The 20,247-nt window shown below is 39.9% G+C and overlaps 1 protein-coding gene across 1 annotated transcript; it reads right to left on the bottom strand.

Annotated features, from left to right (window-relative positions):
* Nucleotides 1-3,523: 3,523 nt before the first annotated feature.
* aif1l (allograft inflammatory factor 1-like) lies at nt 3,524-15,606 on the bottom strand. Its single transcript, XM_020082494.2, has 6 exons — nt 15,429-15,606; nt 15,203-15,264; nt 13,042-13,108; nt 9,262-9,303; nt 7,678-7,840; nt 3,524-3,933 (listed from the first exon to the last, which is right to left on the bottom strand). The coding sequence occupies exons 1-6, from the start codon at nt 15,451-15,453 to the stop codon at nt 3,846-3,848; spliced, it is 447 nt and encodes a 148-aa protein (XP_019938053.1). The 5' UTR covers nt 15,454-15,606; the 3' UTR covers nt 3,524-3,845.
* Between the last annotated feature and the right edge of the window lie 4,641 nt (nt 15,607-20,247).

The raw sequence follows: 20,247 nt of genomic DNA, 5'->3' as shown, positions 1-20,247 counted from the left end.
CTGTACGTTCTTGTAGTGGCACAAACTTCCTGTGCAGGGTCTAGTCAGTACAATCCAATATGGCCTGGACCTTCCTGGACATGATGGTTTTATGGTCGTAAGAGATAAAGACGTTTTTCAACCTTCCTGGAAATAGCCTCTGCTTTTGTCTGGGAGCACAAAGTATTGAATACAATATAAGTGTAATTCTCAACCGCATCCATGTAAATAACTAAATCAATGACAGTGACTTTAGTTCTGGACACATTCAGTTCACAGCACAGGAAGTCAATAAAGCAGGACATATTATCAGCTATGCATGGTTCTGTTTCTTTGTGAATTAGTTTCTTTGTCCTCTTGTTAGCTGGACATAACTACTCTCAGTTAAATATAGTTAAACACTATATATATACAGTCTCTGATACAGATGTATGAACCAAAGTTAAATCACTAGTGACATCTTAGCGTGAATTTGTCCCCTGTTATATGTGGTGGATCTTTCTTGTTTGCTGTCCAATAATAAATGAATGAATTCCCCAGGATGAGAAGAGCTGCTTCATTCCCCCAGACATCAAGAATCTCTGTCTATAAAGTCTTTGTACGAGAACAACTACATTCCCTGCTACAGTGGTTTTTGCATTTAACACAGAAAGTGAAGGTTAGTCGTGGTGTAATGACTAAACTGCGATGGGTTAAAAAAGTCATTCAAGTGACCGAAGCAGCTTAATGATAAACAGGACACTTACAGCTTAACAGCCATTTATGATACACCAATCAAAAGGTGAACACATTTGACAACATCAGTAATGATTATTTAAGTGACTGGTTACAAGTTGTCAGACATGGACGACTTATACTTGTTTTTTTTTTGTGATAAACAAAAGGCTTCATGAATCAATCACAAAGAAAATCTTGTAGCGTGAGGAGAGGTTAGATAAACCACACAACAGTGCCCCTTTCAAAAATAAACATTTGTCATGTTGAACTGTGATGTACTTTTAAATTGTATACTCTCTCTATACTATAAGAATGTACTGTATTTCCTCAATTCTCAAAGGGCATGAAAGCTGTTGTTCTATGTACATTTATAAATGTCATAAACTGCTGATGGTTATCTGAATAAAGCCTGAGCTCCAAATATTTGGATTATTTATGGAAAAAACACACGCTTTCCCCTTTTTCATGAAGCCATTTAAGGTAACGCTTCAGTTTTTGTTTTTCAGTCATTCACTCATGCAGTGACTTTAAATGTCCAGTAGATGACAGTGTTCGTGCAAGAGAGAAAATGAGGAGGATTATGCCCCAGAATGCATTGCAGTTTTACGTTCACTGTTTCCATATCTCTGGGTTTACTATCATAGAGCAGTAAAATGCAATTCATCTACATAAATAACTTTTTAGAGCAGACTGATCTAAACTGGAACACCATGGCTGGTGACAGAAATGAAACAACACAAGGAGTGAGAAGGTGATTCAGGAACATTACTGGGAGAATCCTCAGAGTGGCAGCACAACACCAGATACTGTAATAAGAGAATCATCAAACAAGCCTGACACACAATCAGATGGATTACAAAAAGATGGAGCAAACACAAATTTGATGCTGCAGAGTTTTGAAGACACAGAAGATTAAATGAGACCTAATGTGAACCCTGAGGTGTCCCCATCACCATGAGCTGGATGTTTCATTTCTCCTTCCATCCAACTCTGTTATTCCTCCACTGTGCCATCATAAGCTCCTGGCAGTTTGTTACACGCGACACTGATCATCGTTTTAATTACAGCAGCTTATTATAATCTGGCTGAATCCGCCTGTTAAAAAACTACCTCCACACACCGCCCTCTCAATGAAACACAATGCAAATGGCCTTCACGTTAATAAAACAAGACACAATCAAAACCTTTCGAGGCCGTTTGCACTGAAGCAGCTATTTACTTTTTCATGAAAAAACATTTTATTGCTTCAGAGTGTGAATGCATACAGCTGCACGTACATTACACGACATGAAAATTTGATGACAAGAGAAAAACAAATATGGAATGAAAACATCCACATAGGAGTTACAGATATTCTCACACACGCTATCTTCATATGAAAGAACTGGATAATTGTCATAGCTGCTGAACTGCAAAATGAATAATGCAAAGGTTGTATCAAGGCAAATGTGCTGCGAGGTGATCTTGTTTAAAACCCTGCAGCTTGATCTTACCTTTCTATGTACAAGACAAGAGGCTACAGTACATAACCTTACTGCATCTATTCTCTCTCAATGTAGTGTGTAATCTCTTGCTGAAAGCATAATAGACATGTGTTTAGTACCTGACATTTTTCATCCAAACATGAAGTTACTTCGGTTTACTGCAATAAACGATCCAAAACTAAGAACGTCGCCGGTGTAACAAGAATTTTAATTCCTTTGGTGTCTGCAGACAATGTGCACCTCACAACACAAAAAAGCTTCAACTACCGACTGAAAATGACAAAAATACTTTAAAACATGTTATGTGTGTTAAAACTACTACATGTTGCAAATTCACAGTAAATAGTGTAGAGGGGAAAAAAAACATTTTAGACTTGAGACAAACACTGAGGCACAAAATACAGAATTCCCAGGACAATGAACCCAGTTGAACAGAGAGAGATGGAGAGAATGGACTGGAAGAAATGTGAACCCAAAACAAATGAAGAAGGTAGTGTATGAGTTAAAAGTCAAATCACCAAATGAGCCGGTTAAACGATGCAGTGACATAAAAAACAGGAAAAGAAGGGAAAACAAAGAAACTACACAACAATCCATCACATGTATGTCAGTCACTCAAAATATTGTAGAAACCATAAACATTACAGTTTGACAAATAACGTTAAAACTGTCAAAGACGTAAGAAGACTGCTTGAACTGAACACCTGTGTGCACTCCCTCCTTTTTCAATCTGTGTTTAAGCTCTACAGTATCTGCATGTTGAGGCACTTGGAAAGAATATGATTGTACTGTGTGGAGTGTATATGTACATTTGTTCTGCTAGTGTGTGCCTGTAAATCACACTCCTTCCAAATCTAACATGTGCTTAACCCTACAGATCTAAAAGTGAGTCGACTTCCAGCCCCATACTGAAAATCAAAGTCCCAACGCCATCGCCAATTTGTTTTTTCCGCTAGTGCAAGTAAATATTCAACACGCATCTTTTAAAAAATGTTTTTCAGATGAGCAACCATGTTAACCTTCTTAACTGATTCCAGATCAGTATTTTGGCTCAAAGGGCCAGTGACTGTGACCCAGAGGAAATGGGCTGGGCCTGTAATCTCTGGCACCTGATCTAAAGTGAGACGCTGACTAAGATTAGCCTGGCAGGAATCCATTCAAGACCACAGAGGACAGTGCAAAAAAATGTGTTGGAAGAACTGCTTCGTTTTCCTTGTGCTTCTCCAAAAAGCATCCTTCTCTCACATTGTTAAAATGAAGTGCGTTCCAAAAAACGAAACAAAGAAACGAGGAAGGAGGGAGCGAAAGAACGAAAGAAAGGTGACATCTGGAGAATTTGTTAGAGTCTTCCCTTAAAATATAACCATGAAACACACACTACAAAATTTAATTCATCAAGCAGATTACATGACAACTATAGATGCTACATTGTAATTAAGGGGGAAAAAAAGGATGATAATTATATTCACAGTCAAACATCGTTTAGTGAGTTGTGGTCTCAGTCTTCCAAATAACAGACACCTTGCACATTATTCACAAAATAACCTCTTCAATCACTGGTCCCACACTAACACAACACTCCACATGTTATGACAACGGTTCAATTCCAGGCAACCGCTGATGGTCCCTCTGCTCCACTAGCAGTCCCAAGATTGAAAGCTACACTTAAGGCAGGCTAGCGATGTCCCGCTTCGGAGGGGGTCCATCTGGCTTGCAGGCAGCGCCGTTGGCTTTGTCTTCAAAAATCAGGACTCTGCAGAGAGAGGAATCAGGAAATGGAAAAAAAATAAACAAATCAAAGTTGAAAACAATGGTACCGATTAAAAATATGCAATACTTATCTATATTTGTGACTTTCTGAAGGATTTAACAGGAACCACAGGCAGTAATTGAGTCTCATACTCATAACATAACACAGTAGATTTTCATTAGTGTAGAGATCCCTGAAACTAAGAGTTTTTTTGTTGCTTCAATTGAGCCCCTCACAGAATGTCAAGGCACATAGAAGCTGTTCTGGCAGCACCATATGTGCTACTGCACATCAAAACTTATCTTAAAGAGTAACAGAATGAGCGGTAATTAAGGCTGAATATATATTAAGGCCCCATTTTCAAAGACATATACATACATATAGTTATATTTGCCTATGTCATATCAATGTGATAATTAAAAAAAACCACATATTGCAGTAAAGAGTGTAAAAATTCAGTCGCTGACATGTGATCTGTTGCATGTGATTGTGTGCGTGTTATTGAAAGTAGGTCGGCAACACACTCAACAGTATTTATTTTTATTTTCAATTTATCTACATTTGTTTTCTTGAGTAATAGAATTTCTGAAATGTCTTCAAAAAAACGTGTTTTGTTTGACTAACGGCCTGCAAGCTCCCAAAATGATCAATTTATCATCACACAGGACGGAGAACAGCAACAACTCCTTTCATGGAAGAATCAGGAAGTAGGTCATTTTTGTTGTTTTTTATTTCTTGATTATCAAAGCAGTTCCTTTCCTGTCGATCTACTGAAACTTTATGCTGGAATTATTTAAACTTTATTTAAAGATAGATGCTTCACAACAATGGAGAAAGGCATAAAGGAAACAAAAAGTAAACACAGACCCTGAGGCTGGAGGACAGTAAAGAAAAGAGTAAAAGAAGAGAAGTGTGAGCGATAGAAGCAGGATGTGTGAGTGTGAGAGGGGGGGCAGATCCTGGAGGATACAGAGAGCCACAGTTACACACTGGGTAAGAACTATCCGAGCAGTTAAGTGAGAGGAATGAAGGGAAACCACAAAGGGATGGAGAGGAATGGTGATTTAGTCCATACACAGTGGAGTGAAGGATCTGACAGAAGCTATTCACAGCGAATGCCTGTCTTTAATTTCCTTTTTTGGAAAACTCAGCAAAGCTCCGCTAAGCCCATAAGGAGCAATGATCCTGACGACGAAACCGGCACTCGGCAACTCAACCCTCTGTCTGGCAACCAATCTCTTCACACTATCGACACCTCCTCCGATCCACAAAGCTGGATGAAGTCGGTCGAGTCAACCCCCCCTGACAGTCATCAATCAGCTACCACTGCTTTACCGACTAAGCCAGTGAAAGGTTAAATGTCTTGTTTTTGCAAATAAGTGTATAACTTGAAATATGTGGATTCAAGAGTTTAAATAAATCAAAAGTGATTGTGATGTTAGCGTATTGCTATATTAGGCTAATCAGCCCTATGTCAACAGAAGAGCGCGATAGACGAGTGACTTAATCTTGTTACTGTGTGAAAGTCTGACCAAAATACACACCAGCCCACACGCACTCAGTAGAAATAAGTCAGTAAAGGACGCTGTGATAATCTAATTCAAAACATAATCCTGATTTATGGAGTTTCAAAGCAAAAAGTGGAGTTTTGGTTGAAGTAAAACCTAAAAAAAACAGTTTAATCAAGAGACATGAATCACAGCTATTGCTACTTGTTATTAAATTGCTAAAATAAAATGAAGGATCCTAAAAGGACCATAAAAACATCTAGATGACTGACTGTGTATTCCTTGCACTAATAGTAACTTTATTCAAAGAGCTTTCACAACCTGATCCAAATTGTGCAGCCTGACCTCAATCATTTCTCTCTAATTGCAACTAAAACAATTGTTTTCCTGCCAAATGCTTTGAGTAACACTGCTCTGAAGCGGTTTTGTTCCCCTCGTCTCTCCCTCCCCTCTCCTCCCTTCTCCTCCCGTGAGAGACAAAAACAGCAGCACAGAAGGCAGTTGTAGTTATCAGAGTGTAGGGGACAGTGGGCTGCCACAAGTTTTGGAAAAACTAAAATTATTAAAGGTACAGTGTGTAGAATTTTGAGATATCTATTGTTAAAGTTGCATGTTGCAGCTGAACACCCCTCACCTCACCCTCTCCTTCCAAACATGAAAAAGAACCTGTGGTAGCCTTTAATTGTCATAAAAACTCAAAAGGTGTTTAGTTTGTCCAATCTGGACTCATGTAAAAAACATGGAGGCCTCCATAGAGAGGGTCCCCTCAATGTAAATATAAAGTATTTAAATATAAAGCGCCTTTTCTAGGGTAAAGAAAACTACAATCTATACAATATATCTATACATCTATATATCTATATATCTATACAATTATTCTACATTAAAATTCTGCCAATAGTTCCCTTTCACCTAAATCTTACACACTGGACCTTTAAGAGACAGCAATATAGTAATTGTAGGAAGAAGGAAGAAGACTCATTAAAACCATTCATCCTCACACTGATGAAACATGTATGTAGCAGATTTAATGTTAGCAACTCTGGATTTCAGCTTCAGCAGTGATCTACTTTGTCAAACACAAATATTACAGATTGGACACGTTCGCCAGGGAGAGAATGAGACATTTATAAATAGAGTTTGTGGGATTATAGGACACACTTTCGAGAAATGGTTGAGGGCAAAGGCGGATGCGTTATGAATTTTCTCTCTGCTGGGTGTTTCTGGGATTATGAGATTTATCTACTGAATGGTCTAGCCATCTTAATCCAGCAGAGCTGAAATGCAGCACCCGATACACTCTGGCTCCTGCAGTGTGACCCAGAGCAAGACTGCTTTAAAAGGCTTACACCAGCTATGCTAACCGTTTTTAAAACAGCCTTAATTACTGTGTGTCACCTTATCCTCGAGGGGTCACTGAAAAAAAAACGTATTATATTTGAAAAACGGTAGAACGTTCAAGAGATATTCTCCATCTTGTCCTATGTTCTAAAATGGGACAGTGTTCAGTTTAAAAAGGCATAGAGGTAATGATGTCTGATCTTCTGAGCGAGCCATAATACTGCCATACAAGCCACTAAGCCAGTCAGATTTCCGTTTAGCCTCAGTATACCCTGAAGTTCAGCCTGTATCGTTGATTACAAGGCCAAAACACTTGATGACCCTAAGGTACACAACTGAGGTTATGTCCCTTACATCTGCTAGCGGCCACTAACACCTGCTAACATCTACTGGTAGTCGGTAACTTCATTTCTGCACAACACCTTCAAACGTACAAGGGATGTTCACCATCTAGTCCTAGATTCTAAGCTAAATAATTTATATGGTGCAAAAAGATTTTTGTTGAAAGAATCTGATGAGTTTGGTTGTTTCTGTCTTGTGAGCGCTACGTGACTGTCAGTGGTTACTAGCCTATAATCAGTTATCTAAGCACATGATCCCAGCTAAAGAAAAGGATTGGTTGTCTATAAATAAGCTATATAGATGGGTTTTGTTGCCATGGCGATTAACGACTAAAGTAGCATGTGGGTGGTTACGTCATCGCAAGTCATCCCCCACACCCCCTGCTGCTGGATGAAACGATTGGCCGACACGGCACATGAGTCACATCCTCTCTCTCAGACATGTGGACACACAATGAATCAGCAGATGGTTTCAAGGCAAAGCTAAGTTTGTAAAATGACTGACAGACATACACACACGCGCACGCGCACGCACACACACACACGAGTGTACTTACAGTTTGAGCACAGCTGAACGCTTGCCCAGCATCATCTTTACAAAGTCCCTGTAGTTGATGGTGTTGCTGCTGCCGCCCGTCACTTCAACGATCATCTTTTTTAACTCCAGGTGGGTCTTGGGCACCCCCAGCTTCTCCATCATCCGCTTCAGACCCATCATCTCTGAGACGAGAAGCAAGAGTCAATCGGATCAGAACGTGAATCATTCTTGTGTATTTATCGGAGTGTAAGGCCACGGTCACACATGCTCAAATGTAGCCGCGGTGAGCCTTCACCTTCAGTTCACTTCCAATCTCAGCAAGATAACTTTTTCTCTTTGTACATTCACCGTCATTCGTGCATGTGATGCCTTAAAGTTTCAGTGTGTAGAATTTAGTGACATCTAGAGGTGAAGTTACATGTTGCAGCTGAAGACTCCTCATTTCACCCACCCCTTCCCAACATGAAAGAGAACCTGTGGTGAACTTCAGAACATATATTTTTTAATCCAGTTTAATTTATTCAGTAAAAGGAGAAGTACTCAACCCCTGAAATTCTGTGGCTCTAATCTTTCATGTCATTAGGGTTATCTCATTTTGGGTTTTAACCCTGAAGTTTTGTGGGATTTGAAAGATGGAAGCATTTAGGAGACAGGGAGGCTCTAATGAAACACTTTTGAGTTGCACTATGGGAAAAGTCGGCTTTTGGGCATGACTCATATTAGGGATTAAAAGTCAGGATCTCTCAGTCTCTGCTGGCTCAATTTAGACCATTGTTATTTTTTTTTTAAATCTGTCTCTTCTCCACATTATGGACGTGCAACACCACATCACTGGAGAACCACTCAGAAAAGTCCTTTAGAAAATGTTCACCAGCGATAACTGACTCCTGTTTTTCTAGTTTTTGACTTCATATACCCGGACAAAGTTTGCAATATTATTCAATTAGGATCTGTAAGCATGGATAAGTAGAAACTATAGGCAGCAAAGAGTTTACATTAATGCTAGCAGCTCTGTAAGGTTGTACTTAGGTAAACTGTTGCTTAAAGCTAAATGCTAACATCAGCACATTTGCATGCTCAAAGGTTCAATTCCATAGAGTAGGTTTCTGACATCTTAGGTAGTTCTCATCAAATAATTATTATATATTAACTGATCAGCATGAATGGGAGAAAAGAAGTGTACCATTTTAAATGTAGACCTGATGATGGTTCTAGAAGAAAAGGGATTCCTACAGTTATTGAAATTTATTTCAGAGTCTCTACCAAGTTCAATGCAATTCATCCAAGAGTTGTGACATTTTAGTCGAGATGAAAAGTAAACATTTCTGGAGCTGCAGACAGAGGCCACATCTCCTGTCTGACTCCTCTGCTACAGTTCGCCTCACATCTGCTCGAGGCCTTTCAGACTGGAGTACAGTGAGGTCTCACTTTACGTTCAGGACGCAGACAAGACACACGAGCCTGCTCTAACCCTGTGCTCACACCGCGCAGACAATACACACACAGTATTAATTACTGTTCCCTCGTGTCAGCAGCACACACGGGTCAGCTGACAGTTGTTATCTGGGGTGAGCTTGGTGTTTTAGTGGTGGCCATTACTCACCGATCTCTCCTTGGTCGTTCAGGTCAAACTCAGCATATTTATCTGCAAAGCAAACACACACAGGAGATGGTTACTAACACTGGTATTCACACTCATCATTTCTCTGTCTCACTCACACACACGTGCACACGTGCACACACACGTGCACACACACAACTCAACTACTTCAACATTTTCATAAACACCAGTCTCCAGCTGGCTACGAACATGTCAGCAAAACACACTGTCCACTGATCTCCCTGACTTATGCTGCTGACAGCTGCACTGTCTGAAGGAAAGGCACAAGCAGATGATAATGACAGGTGTGTGTGTGTGTGTTCTCCTGGGTGTGTGTTTTGCGTGTGTTGGAGAGCAGCTGAGTGGGGCTGACGTGAGAGACAGATGAAGAGCGAGAGGCTCACAGGACGTTAAAGTTTAGACAGGAAGGAAGGAAAACAAAGATATCGGAGCTGAAAATTGGGAAATGTCTGAATTCAGACCCTCACAACCACAAAGTTAAATAGATTCTGCCAGTCTGGTAACATACAGTCAAGCCACCGATGCTTATTAAGACACACGATTAGTCTTCCTTTTCTTTAAAGATATTTTGATGGACTTTATTAATTGGACAAAGTGATAGTGGTGTGTGGGGAAGACATGCAGCAAAGTGCCGGGTGAAAACGGAACCTGCGGCCGCTGCAGTGGACTAAAACGTCAATATATACTCAGGACACCTGAAAGCTCATGTTAAGTGGCAGATTTTTATGATCACAATAGAGAATATACAATCATTTAGATTATAAGAGTCCAAACGGTTACCTGTGGTTACCTGTCGATTTATCCGACCAAGGTAGAATGATTTATGCAGTAAATATTAAATACTGTAATTTCTTCTGCTGTTATCAAATACCAAAAGACAGACATTTTCCCACTTCTCCCTAAATCTCACCATTCTCTGTTTTCCCGAAGACCTCTTTAGTCAGATTACACTTGCTATTTCTGTCCCACAATGGGAGCTCTGTGTGTGTGTTGGGAAGGAGGGAGAGAGCGAGAGGGAACTGTGGGAGCCCATGGGGAGGGGGACAGGACAATACTGACACTGTTCGTAAACTCAGAGGAGTGGGCCTCACACACACACACGCGTGCACACACGCACACACACACACACAAGCAGTTCTTGAGTGGGCCACTTGTCGTATCACAGCCTGTTGATCATCTGCAGCCACATAGAAAGACTCAGCTGAACAAAACTCGAGTCTTCAGCATTTCCTCCGGACCCACATTCCATAAACGAATGATGTTAGGAGACAACAACAACAACTTCGGCACCGCCAGACATTTTCTGCTGAAATCATTCATACGTACATTCATAAGGAGGTCAGTGATTCAATCTGAGTTTGTCCATGAAACCTCGACACTATCATTTGAAGGTGTGTTCCATAAGTAAAAATAGAGACCTGATAAAGTAAAGATAATTTCTTTGAACACTTTGACCCAAGATAAGCAGAGAATTTCACATCCTTTAAAAAGACTCTTAAGGGCAGATAACAGTGTCACAGTGGGCTTCTCTTCATTCGATAAACAACGTGATTCCTGTTTTCCTGTGTGGTAACTGAGCTATAAAGCACATTCAGCAGATGCAAACTCTATTATCTGCAAATGACTGAATGAACAGAATTGTGTTTCTGTTTCACAAACACAGACTGAAAGGGACGGCGTTACTGTGTGTTTGCTGTCTCTGCCCCAAAGCTTTGGAACGCTCTACCGTTTACATTCTCCACCTGTGGCAACATATTTCAGACCAGACGATCACAATTCAAATTGTATAGCGCCAAATCATAATACACATTATCTGAAGGCACTTTGCACAGAAGGTCGACCTGAACATTCTATTTCATGATCTATACAACACTTATCTTTTGAGGGCTGCAGGGAGCCAGTCCCAGCTAACGTTGGATGAGACAGATCACCATTTACAAATCACAGTCAGTCTCCACTTCACCTCAGCTTCATGTCTTTGTGGGAAGAAGCCGAATGCTGTGAGGCCAAAGTGCTACAATCACTGTACCACCGCGCCATCCACATTATTTTTTTTACAGAGGTGCTGTATACCGTTTAACTTTATTATTATTTTCACAGTTACAGATGTAGAACTATAGAATTATACTGCATTATAATGAGAAGTTCTGTTCTTCACATTGGTATCGCTAGATTAAATATGAGAAACTACCCGGTTTAATGCAACACTGTTAAACAACACTATTACAGTAGAAGTAAACAGTGCATCCTCTAAAATGGCCATAAAGATTAATCAATACCTCTAAAACCTTCATAGAAATAGATTTTACTGTTGAAGTTGAACCTAATAAACCGGGCAAATACTAAAAAATAATAAATTCAATTATATATTCCATAAAATGTTTATAATTTCTTCAATAAGTGGAAGCTCTGTTTATTTCTGGTAAGGTGGGACCTGCGCTGGTGTTTAAATTATTCATCTTTTAATGAAATTATACGATTTTCAGTTGTTAATGTAGTGACAAGCATCTGTCTTGTAATAAATAACAACACTAAGGAAGTTCTAATTAATCAAATTATGCAACAACTTGCTGCAGGCTTTATTTGAACATTAATAGAGTAAATGTTTTATATCCTTTAGATATGAGTTGCATTAATGTGATTTGATGTGTGGTTTAGATGATGACCTCTGGGTCACTAGGACAGTATGGAAACAGGCGGGAAAAAAGATAAAAATAAATAAATCTGCAATACTCCCAGGACCTCTGTGTCGAGTCCCTGTTCAGATTATGCATTACTGCTCCATTTCCTCCAGCAAGCACAGACAGTAAGTAGGACAGTGGAGCATATTTCTCATTTCAAGACATACGCTGCCTGTTAGAATAAACAGCTCTATATTGCAGATATAAAACTGCCCTCAACAGAAAAAGGAAACCAAACAGTCTGTGTGCACACAGAGCAAACAGCACATGTAATATCTGATGGGGAGGAGTGCTTTGGTAAATCACGCAATTTTATTCCAATAAGCTCCGGCAGCCGTTTCTTCTATCCCCAGGAGGTTTGAGTTTGAGCAAAGTTCGGAATATTGTAACAACAAGCTGAGGAACGCCCACGGCACATTCCTCTGAGGCCGCTGAGGACTTGGCTTTGAAAACCTCTTAGAAATCTCAGCAGTCCGTCTTTCCCACAGAGAAGAAAATGCTGAAGACTTATGTTGGTGTCTGCAGACTGCCAGCAAATATACAAACACTGATGGTAAGACAAAAGCCAGGAAAAAGGAACACACCCTCAATAAAGCTGATTTCAGACGTGACCTGCACTCTTACATTTCTCCCGCATGTGAAAACACAAATGTCCAAGTGAGAGGCTCCAGACTTTCTCAAGAGTTGCTCCGGCCAGTCCCCTAGTGAGAAGTCTGGGTAATGTCCGAAATGAGCTGATGTGATGTTTTTAAAAACAAAGAGACCACAGATATCTCCACACACATAGAAGACACTCAGATGTGGAAAGGGCTGACGCTGGTGTCAATGTGCTGTAAACAAAAACGTGTGATGTCCGTGACTGAATTTACACGTCATGTGCTGCCTCTGCCTGCTGCACCAGCCCTCACCTGAACGCTCCAGAGATTTCTGTGGTGTTAAGAAAGTGTCTGAGCAGAGAATCTCCTGCTGCATTGTTCCTGTGTGAAAGGAAAACTCTGGAGAATGTCCGGACATCCTCTGGAGTTCATCCAACAACTACAGACCAGCAGGTACTTTTTCGAAGACTAAAACATTTTCTTACTTTTGAGACTTTCCAACTTTTCAGCCAGGTCTTCTTCATCCCTGTATTTCTGGTCTTCCAGATATTCCTGCAGGAGAGAGGGAAGGAATGAATACCGTGAAAATGATCAGGAAAAAATGTTTTAAAGGCTTTAAAAGAAAGTGAAACTCCTTTAAACATTCTGAGCCCTTGGTTTCCCTGAGGAATCCCAGCAGAGTAGAGAGCATCAAAGAGGAAAGAGGCCCACATACAAAGTACAGCTTTACAGACTTTAAGATGATTGCGTCCTGTCAGATGTGTCAAAATCTACTTGAGAGTGATGACTCACAATCGTATCATGTTCCTCCCCCGTGGACTGTAATTACTTATCAGTGTGATGATTAAGTGGAACACCTCACAAGGGTGCAAAGCAGTGGAAAGAGCCTGAAGGAGGGAGTTGTCCTGATGAAATTATAATGACGCATTCTGCCGTGATGGGATTCAGCTCCGGTCTTTTTGAAAAAGAGGAGAAAAACAGAGAGGGAGGTTTTCTCTGCGGTGACCTCGGCGTGTTGGTCCAGCCCGTAATTAAGAGTGAAAAGGATAAACACGGCTGGTGGATGTTTATCAGGGACACCTGACTCAGCGCTGCAGAATCACTGCTGCAGCCTCTACACACACAGGAATGTCCTGTGTGTCCAAGAATGTGAGTGTGTTTGAACAAGTGCAGTGCCAAGTATTACAAAGCATGAAATCCGTCTGTATCAAAGTATATTTCACAATACAGAGGTCAAACACGGTATATCAGTCAACTGGAGAGTCTGTACGGATCTGAATTCTTCAGCATTGTCTATAAAACATATAAAAATATTGAAAAATATCTGGGGAAAAAAAAGATTTCAGAAACTAAACCTATATATTCAGCTTTTTTTCTTGGAAAGTGATAATGTTGCTGTATAATGTAATGATTAATGGAATACTTGGTGATTAGTTTTATTTTAATATACAATTTGGCTAAATATTGCATTTCCTGTAGCAATGATCATCACATTTAAACAGGCTTTGGTCGCCTGCAGGTAAACAGTCTTTGTGGAGAGCAAAAGATATTCACTGTCTGAACTGGAAGCCCCAAAATATTAGCCGATGCCCCAGAGGCTAAATCATCATCTGACGATAGCCGCTGGAGAAGAAGCCGAGCTGATGTTTTAAAATGTTCTGTCTCGGTGAGCAAAGATTCTCTGTTATATATGATAGACAATGTAGAAACTTTACACATTTGTATGAGTGAAGAAGGAACCAGTGGATTTTAGGCCTTTCTTCATCCTATTTCTTCAATTTATCAAAAGAAATATCGATTGCTGAATAACCAGCCTCAGCAGTGCTGGGATCCAAAGTTTCATTCCCACTGGATCCACGGATGCAAACATAAGAGATGACAACCCCCCCTGCATGTAATCACAGTGTGGCAGTTATTTTTAGCTCTATACCTCCCTAAAGGAATGTGGGAATCATTTCTGCAAAGCACAAATAAAAGACACCAGAACACAATTTGAGTCTGTACTGAGGAAGCAGAGAGTGTTTTGGAAACGAGATGTCACATGAGCTCCTGGCTGATCTCTTGCAGCGACCTGGTTTCTCATGTGGCCGCAGGAGGCAGCTGATGACAGGCAGGAGAGGAGAAGGGAGGGAAACACAGATTACACACACACGCACACACACACACACACACACTGATAGTGTGTGGGAGCTGCTGCAGAGTCATCTGGCGGAATGAGGCCTGCTGTGAGACAAAGGGCTCATTCAGACACCTGTTATCTGAGGGTGTGTTCCACATAAACACCATTTAACCACTTTGATGTAGTTAACGTGTTTAGATGAGCCACAGCTCAATGTGATCAGAGGGGAGTGTGTGTGTATGTGTGTGTGTGACAGCAACAAGTAGTGACACGAGCCTGAGGGTGAAATCAATAAAATGCACCAGGAGCATCCCTGCAGTACACGTGTGTGTGTGTGTATGAGGCATTCTAGGTAGCTGGTAAACCACAGCACTGCTACCACACACCACACTGCAGTGAAAGGGTGAATCACCGGTGTTGCGTTCACTAACAAGGCCAATGCCGAGTCAAGTGTGCTCCTGAGATTCAAATCCCCCCGAGGAGGCGTTAGAGCCGCTGGAGGCGGGTAATGAAGGCAACTCTCCTACCTTGTTGATTTCCTCCAGCTTCTGTCTCTGCTGCTCCTTCAACAGTCCGAAGGTTTTCCCTCCTGGAAGAAAACACTGAGTTATTTCAACAGCAGGCTTGTTTACACCGACACCAGCTTATCTGAGCCGGGAGCTGCCGGTCGGCCTCTGATGCTCCATTGTACACAGCCTCAGTTTAAGCTAGCGGTGCACGCAGCTATCACACACTGGATGTTTTGTTCATCACCTTGGACGTTTTGACTTGCAGGCATCTTTTATCTGCGATGTTTGGATCCAGAGAAAAGAGAAAGATGTGCGTGTGTGTCCGGGCCGGAGAGGCTGCCGCTGCCGGGCGATGCTCCTGTTCTCCCACACTGAGCGGACTCAACGGGCAACGGTACCCGGGTCAAGACGGACACATTCAGAGAGGGACGTCCGGTCACTCCTTTCAAAATAAATGTTATGATCGTGTGTGTGTGTGTGTGTGAGTCAACATTAAATCTGAAGTCGACAAAAAATATACAGCTGCAAATCAATCGTTTTATGAGCAATTGATTTCAATAATCTTTTAATGTATGATTACATAATTAATTGACCATAATAAAGGTTGAAGTGAACGTTATTGAAGTTGAGACCATACAACAAGAAGTGCACAGCAGAGCAAAAAAAAAGTGTTTGTCCCAGTTTCATGTGCAAATATAAAAAGAAAATATCCTTTTTTTATCCTGGATAAATTACAGAGGCAATTCTTTTATTGTTTACATTTTTGATAGTTCATCAGATCAAGTTATATTTTTAACCCTGAAGAATACGAGTATAGGTACACGTCAGGCTATAGCTTATATATAGAAAAGGTAATTATTACTTTAGCTTATCATCTTTAAATGATGTAAGTGTGCTGATGTGTCTATTTATTAATGGTTGAGTTAACACAAGAGTAGTTTTGTTTTAAGTATGTTGTTGTATGTTTTTTACTCTATTTGCTCTTACTTTTTCCTCCCCACCTTTGTATGTTGAGTGGGTCTATAAATGCAAAAATCATAAATAATTGAATATTTATCTAATTTCCAGCTGAAATAGAAATTTCTCTATTGTTCTGAATGGAATCTAACAATCCACAAAATGATTAGTTTGTGGATGTCACTTCCCTTCCAACAGCCTTTCTCTGCCTGTTTTATTCTGATGACGCAGCCTGATCAAATATAAATATATATTTTGTGTCATAAATACTTTGTCAAGTCACAACCCAATATATTTTAAGCACGACAGTACCAATGATAATTTCGTTTCTTTCAGCAACACCTCTCCATTGTCATATGCTGTAGTGTCATAACATGCATGCACATTAAAAATAATTAACATGTCTGCCACAATTGAAAAAATCTATAAATTCATATCTTTTTTTTCCGATGAAACGTTATAAACTCTTATTTTGAAGTCTGAAACACCCTTATTCCGGTATCACTGTGTTGAAACTCCATCACATCAGTGAATGATGCTGATGGAGCATTTCTTTACTCCCGGCTGCCATCGTGTGGTTCATAAGTAAACTGCACATATTGAGAGTGACAGATGAGTTGACAAAGTTCATTTCTATCAGAAGAGTCAACTTTCATAAAAGTCCAAATCAGACCTCGGCCACATAATACAAATTACATTTATATGAATAAATTAAAAACATTTCGTCACACTGGTAAATAAGTAAATGGAATATTAGTAATAATGAAAGAAACCATAACAGTTACTTAAAGAACTCAAATTGTATCAGTCTCTCAGGAAATATTGAATGAGATACATTTTAATGATTTCAAATGTAACCTAACAGGAAACACATTCAGAACTATATACAGAAATTAACCATCCAGTACTGTGTGTCTGGGTGTAAAGGGGTTAGAGATGCACAACCTCCGTGTCACTGTCTCTGGGAATGGGGTTAAACTATTTTTAATGTCCTCCATCTACTGCCCTGGACACATTCTCTTCTTTCTATACATTCTCCTTTTATTGAATGTGTCTGTGTGTGAAACTCACCAGCTTTCTGACACGTGCAGAACTTTGTGGGCCAGTTTTCAGACTGCAGCTGGACCAGGAGCACTGAGCAGCACACACACCTCTGAGGCCACTTTTTACTTAAAGTATTTCACGCCTAAATAAAAATTACCAAAAAAAAAACTTTACATTTGCATTTATTCATTAATGTAGTTTATTTATCAACCTATGCATCCAATACTGTTTTGAATGGAAAGGAGAGCCACAACATGCAACTTCACCACTAGATGTCACCAAATTCCACACACTTAACCTTTATGCTTCATTTCACTGTATGATATTAGTATTGATTTGAAGTTTGAATAAAAGAGTTTCTCATATGGTTTCTTTCCTCTCACTGTGCAGCCTGAAGTTCTCAGAACCTGAAGGCCTCTGTATGTTTTATTTCCTGTGAGTCATACATCTGTTGAATACACACCCTTTAATTCCAACCCACTGCGCTCTCCATCTCGTCTGTCTGCTGCCGGAAAGTTCACCACCTGAGAGGAGGACAGAGGTGGAAGGTATGAAATCAATTCCTGTCTGAACACAGTCATGATGAAGAGCGGAGGGGATGACACACAGTGGACTACAGGGGCTCTGAGCTCACACCACAGGGACAGTGTTGGATGACTCACTGAGTTTTTGATTCACTTCTTTATCGACGTCTTGGCCGGATGTGGAATCGGCTGCTGTAAATGATAAATGTCAGTCGGGTATTGATTTAGAATGATGAATGTTGGACAGAATAAAGTGTCACAAGTCAGATGATTATCAAATAATCAAACGTCAATCAAGTTCATCAAATCAACTGACATTTTATCGCTTTACTCTTTCCATTCTCATGAGTTTCATCAATTCACTTGTTCTCAATTTTTTTTTTTTTGCTCTCAGCCCGGGAGCCAATTTCCTGAGAATATAAATGACAATTTTAGCGTCGTAAATTATGAACGATGAACGTAAGATGGAGAAAATTATGAAACACAGCTTTGTCTTCATATTGTAAGTGTTTTGATCAAATCAGCTCCAAATGAGTCAAATCACTTGGTACTTTATTACTTCATTTCCTTCCACTACACATGTTTCACTGCTCTATTTTTCAATTCACATGCATTTTCATCACATCGATTCTAATCAGTTCATTTTTGTTACTTCCACAACACACACACACACACACACACACACACACACACACACACACACATTCTATGGTAAAGAAAACAACAATTCATACAGTTTTGATGATTACACACCAGTGCAAACATCACTAGGATTATTTTATATTCAATTTATGCCAAATATCTTTCACTTAAATCTTACACACTGAACCTTTAAGACCAAACCTTGCCAGAATTCCATTAAACAATCAGAATGACACTCAGTAGAGAGCGTTTACACATTTAAAATCGTTAGAACCTGACATGTATTCAGATCTGCACCAAGTTTCACACACTCATAAATGTCAATCCCCTAAATGTGCCAGTTGATTTATCTACATACATAAATTATTTCCTGACAGATCAAGAAAATGATGAAAAATGCTCTTTCTTCCTGTGACATCCAGAGTAAGGTGAGGACCCAAATGTGGAGGTCACACAGCAAGGCAGGTAATTGTGGGATCTTAATAAAAAGCAAAGTCAAAGTCCGAAAAAAATCAAAAAGCTACAAACCAGCGGAACCAAGGCTCAAAGAAATCAAGGGAAAAATCAGACCAGAAGCACAAGGTATAAAAAAAAGAAAGCGAAACACAAAAGGAGACAGAGGAAACTGAAGTGAACTAAATGTCCATACTACAGAAAGATTCACCAGGTAAACCAATAATCCACCAAAAAGTAAGAATACAAAGAGTCTCTTAAAAAATTCAGAACGGGCAGAATCACAACACTTGTTACGTTAAAGAAGGTGAAAACAGAAATCCTGGATCTTTGTCCAGATCTGCACCAAAACGTGATCTTAGCCCAAGTATCATCCTCCCACCGAGTTTCATAGAAATCTGTTCAGGAGTTTTTACTTACTCTCAAACAAAACAACCAACAAACAGACAGGAGTGAAAACATAACCAGTCGTTCCCTCACTCTCACTGTCACAGCTGTAATACGACAGCTACATCCGACTGCATCACATTATATACGGGACTCTGCTCTTGGGATGCTTGGCTTTAAATAAATGATGACCTGCTTAGTCGACAGTGATATGAAATAAAACACACTGCGCAGCACTTTTAAATTAAAATTTATTGCCCGCCCATTCGTTTTCAACTTATGTCATGTTTCTGGAGATGATCAGGAATGCGCTGCCTGCGGATGCGTTTGAATATTTTATGATACATGTCGCCGACACGCAGACTTGTCACACAGGCATCTCCATGGTATCCTGCTCGTACAATATTGGTCTCAGTGAGATCCAATTAAGTTATTTGCTCTCCAGAAGTTGAGCCTGCTCCGTCTTTTTATGACTAAATGTGACATTTTCTGAATATTTCCCTTTGGATGCATTTAAAATCACCACAGCAGGTGATAGGATGTTACACTAATGTTAACTGTCATCAAGGTTTTGTAAATCTGGATAAATAGCTTCATGTTCTAAAGGTCCAGTGTGTAAGATTTAGCTGAAAGGGATCTATTGGCAGAAATTTAATGTAGAATAATCCTCATGATGTTTTCACTAGTTCGTTTCATCTACATTGTATGAGTTGTAGTTTTCTTTACCCCAGAAAATACGCTTTATATTTAAATACTTTATATTTACATCGAGGGGACCCTCTCTACGGAGGCCGCCATGTTTTTTACATTAGTCCAGACTGGACAAACTAAACACCTTTTGAGTTTTTATGACAATTAAAGGCTACTACAGTTTCTTCTTCATGTTTGGAAGGAGAGGGTGAGGTGAGGGGTGTTCAGCTGCAACATGCAATTTCAACACTAGATATCACAAAATTCTACAGACTGTACCTTTAAAGAATTTGACAATCATTGCACCACTACTGTCAAACTTCATCATCTTTGCATTCAACCTAAAACAAGCTTCATAAACATCAG

This window comes from Paralichthys olivaceus, chromosome 18 (assembly GCF_024713975.1).
Source record: "Paralichthys olivaceus isolate ysfri-2021 chromosome 18, ASM2471397v2, whole genome shotgun sequence".
Lineage (NCBI taxonomy): Eukaryota > Metazoa > Chordata > Actinopteri > Pleuronectiformes > Paralichthyidae > Paralichthys > Paralichthys olivaceus.
Note: the sequence above shows the minus strand (reverse complement) of the source record. Positions and strands in the feature narration are given on the sequence as shown.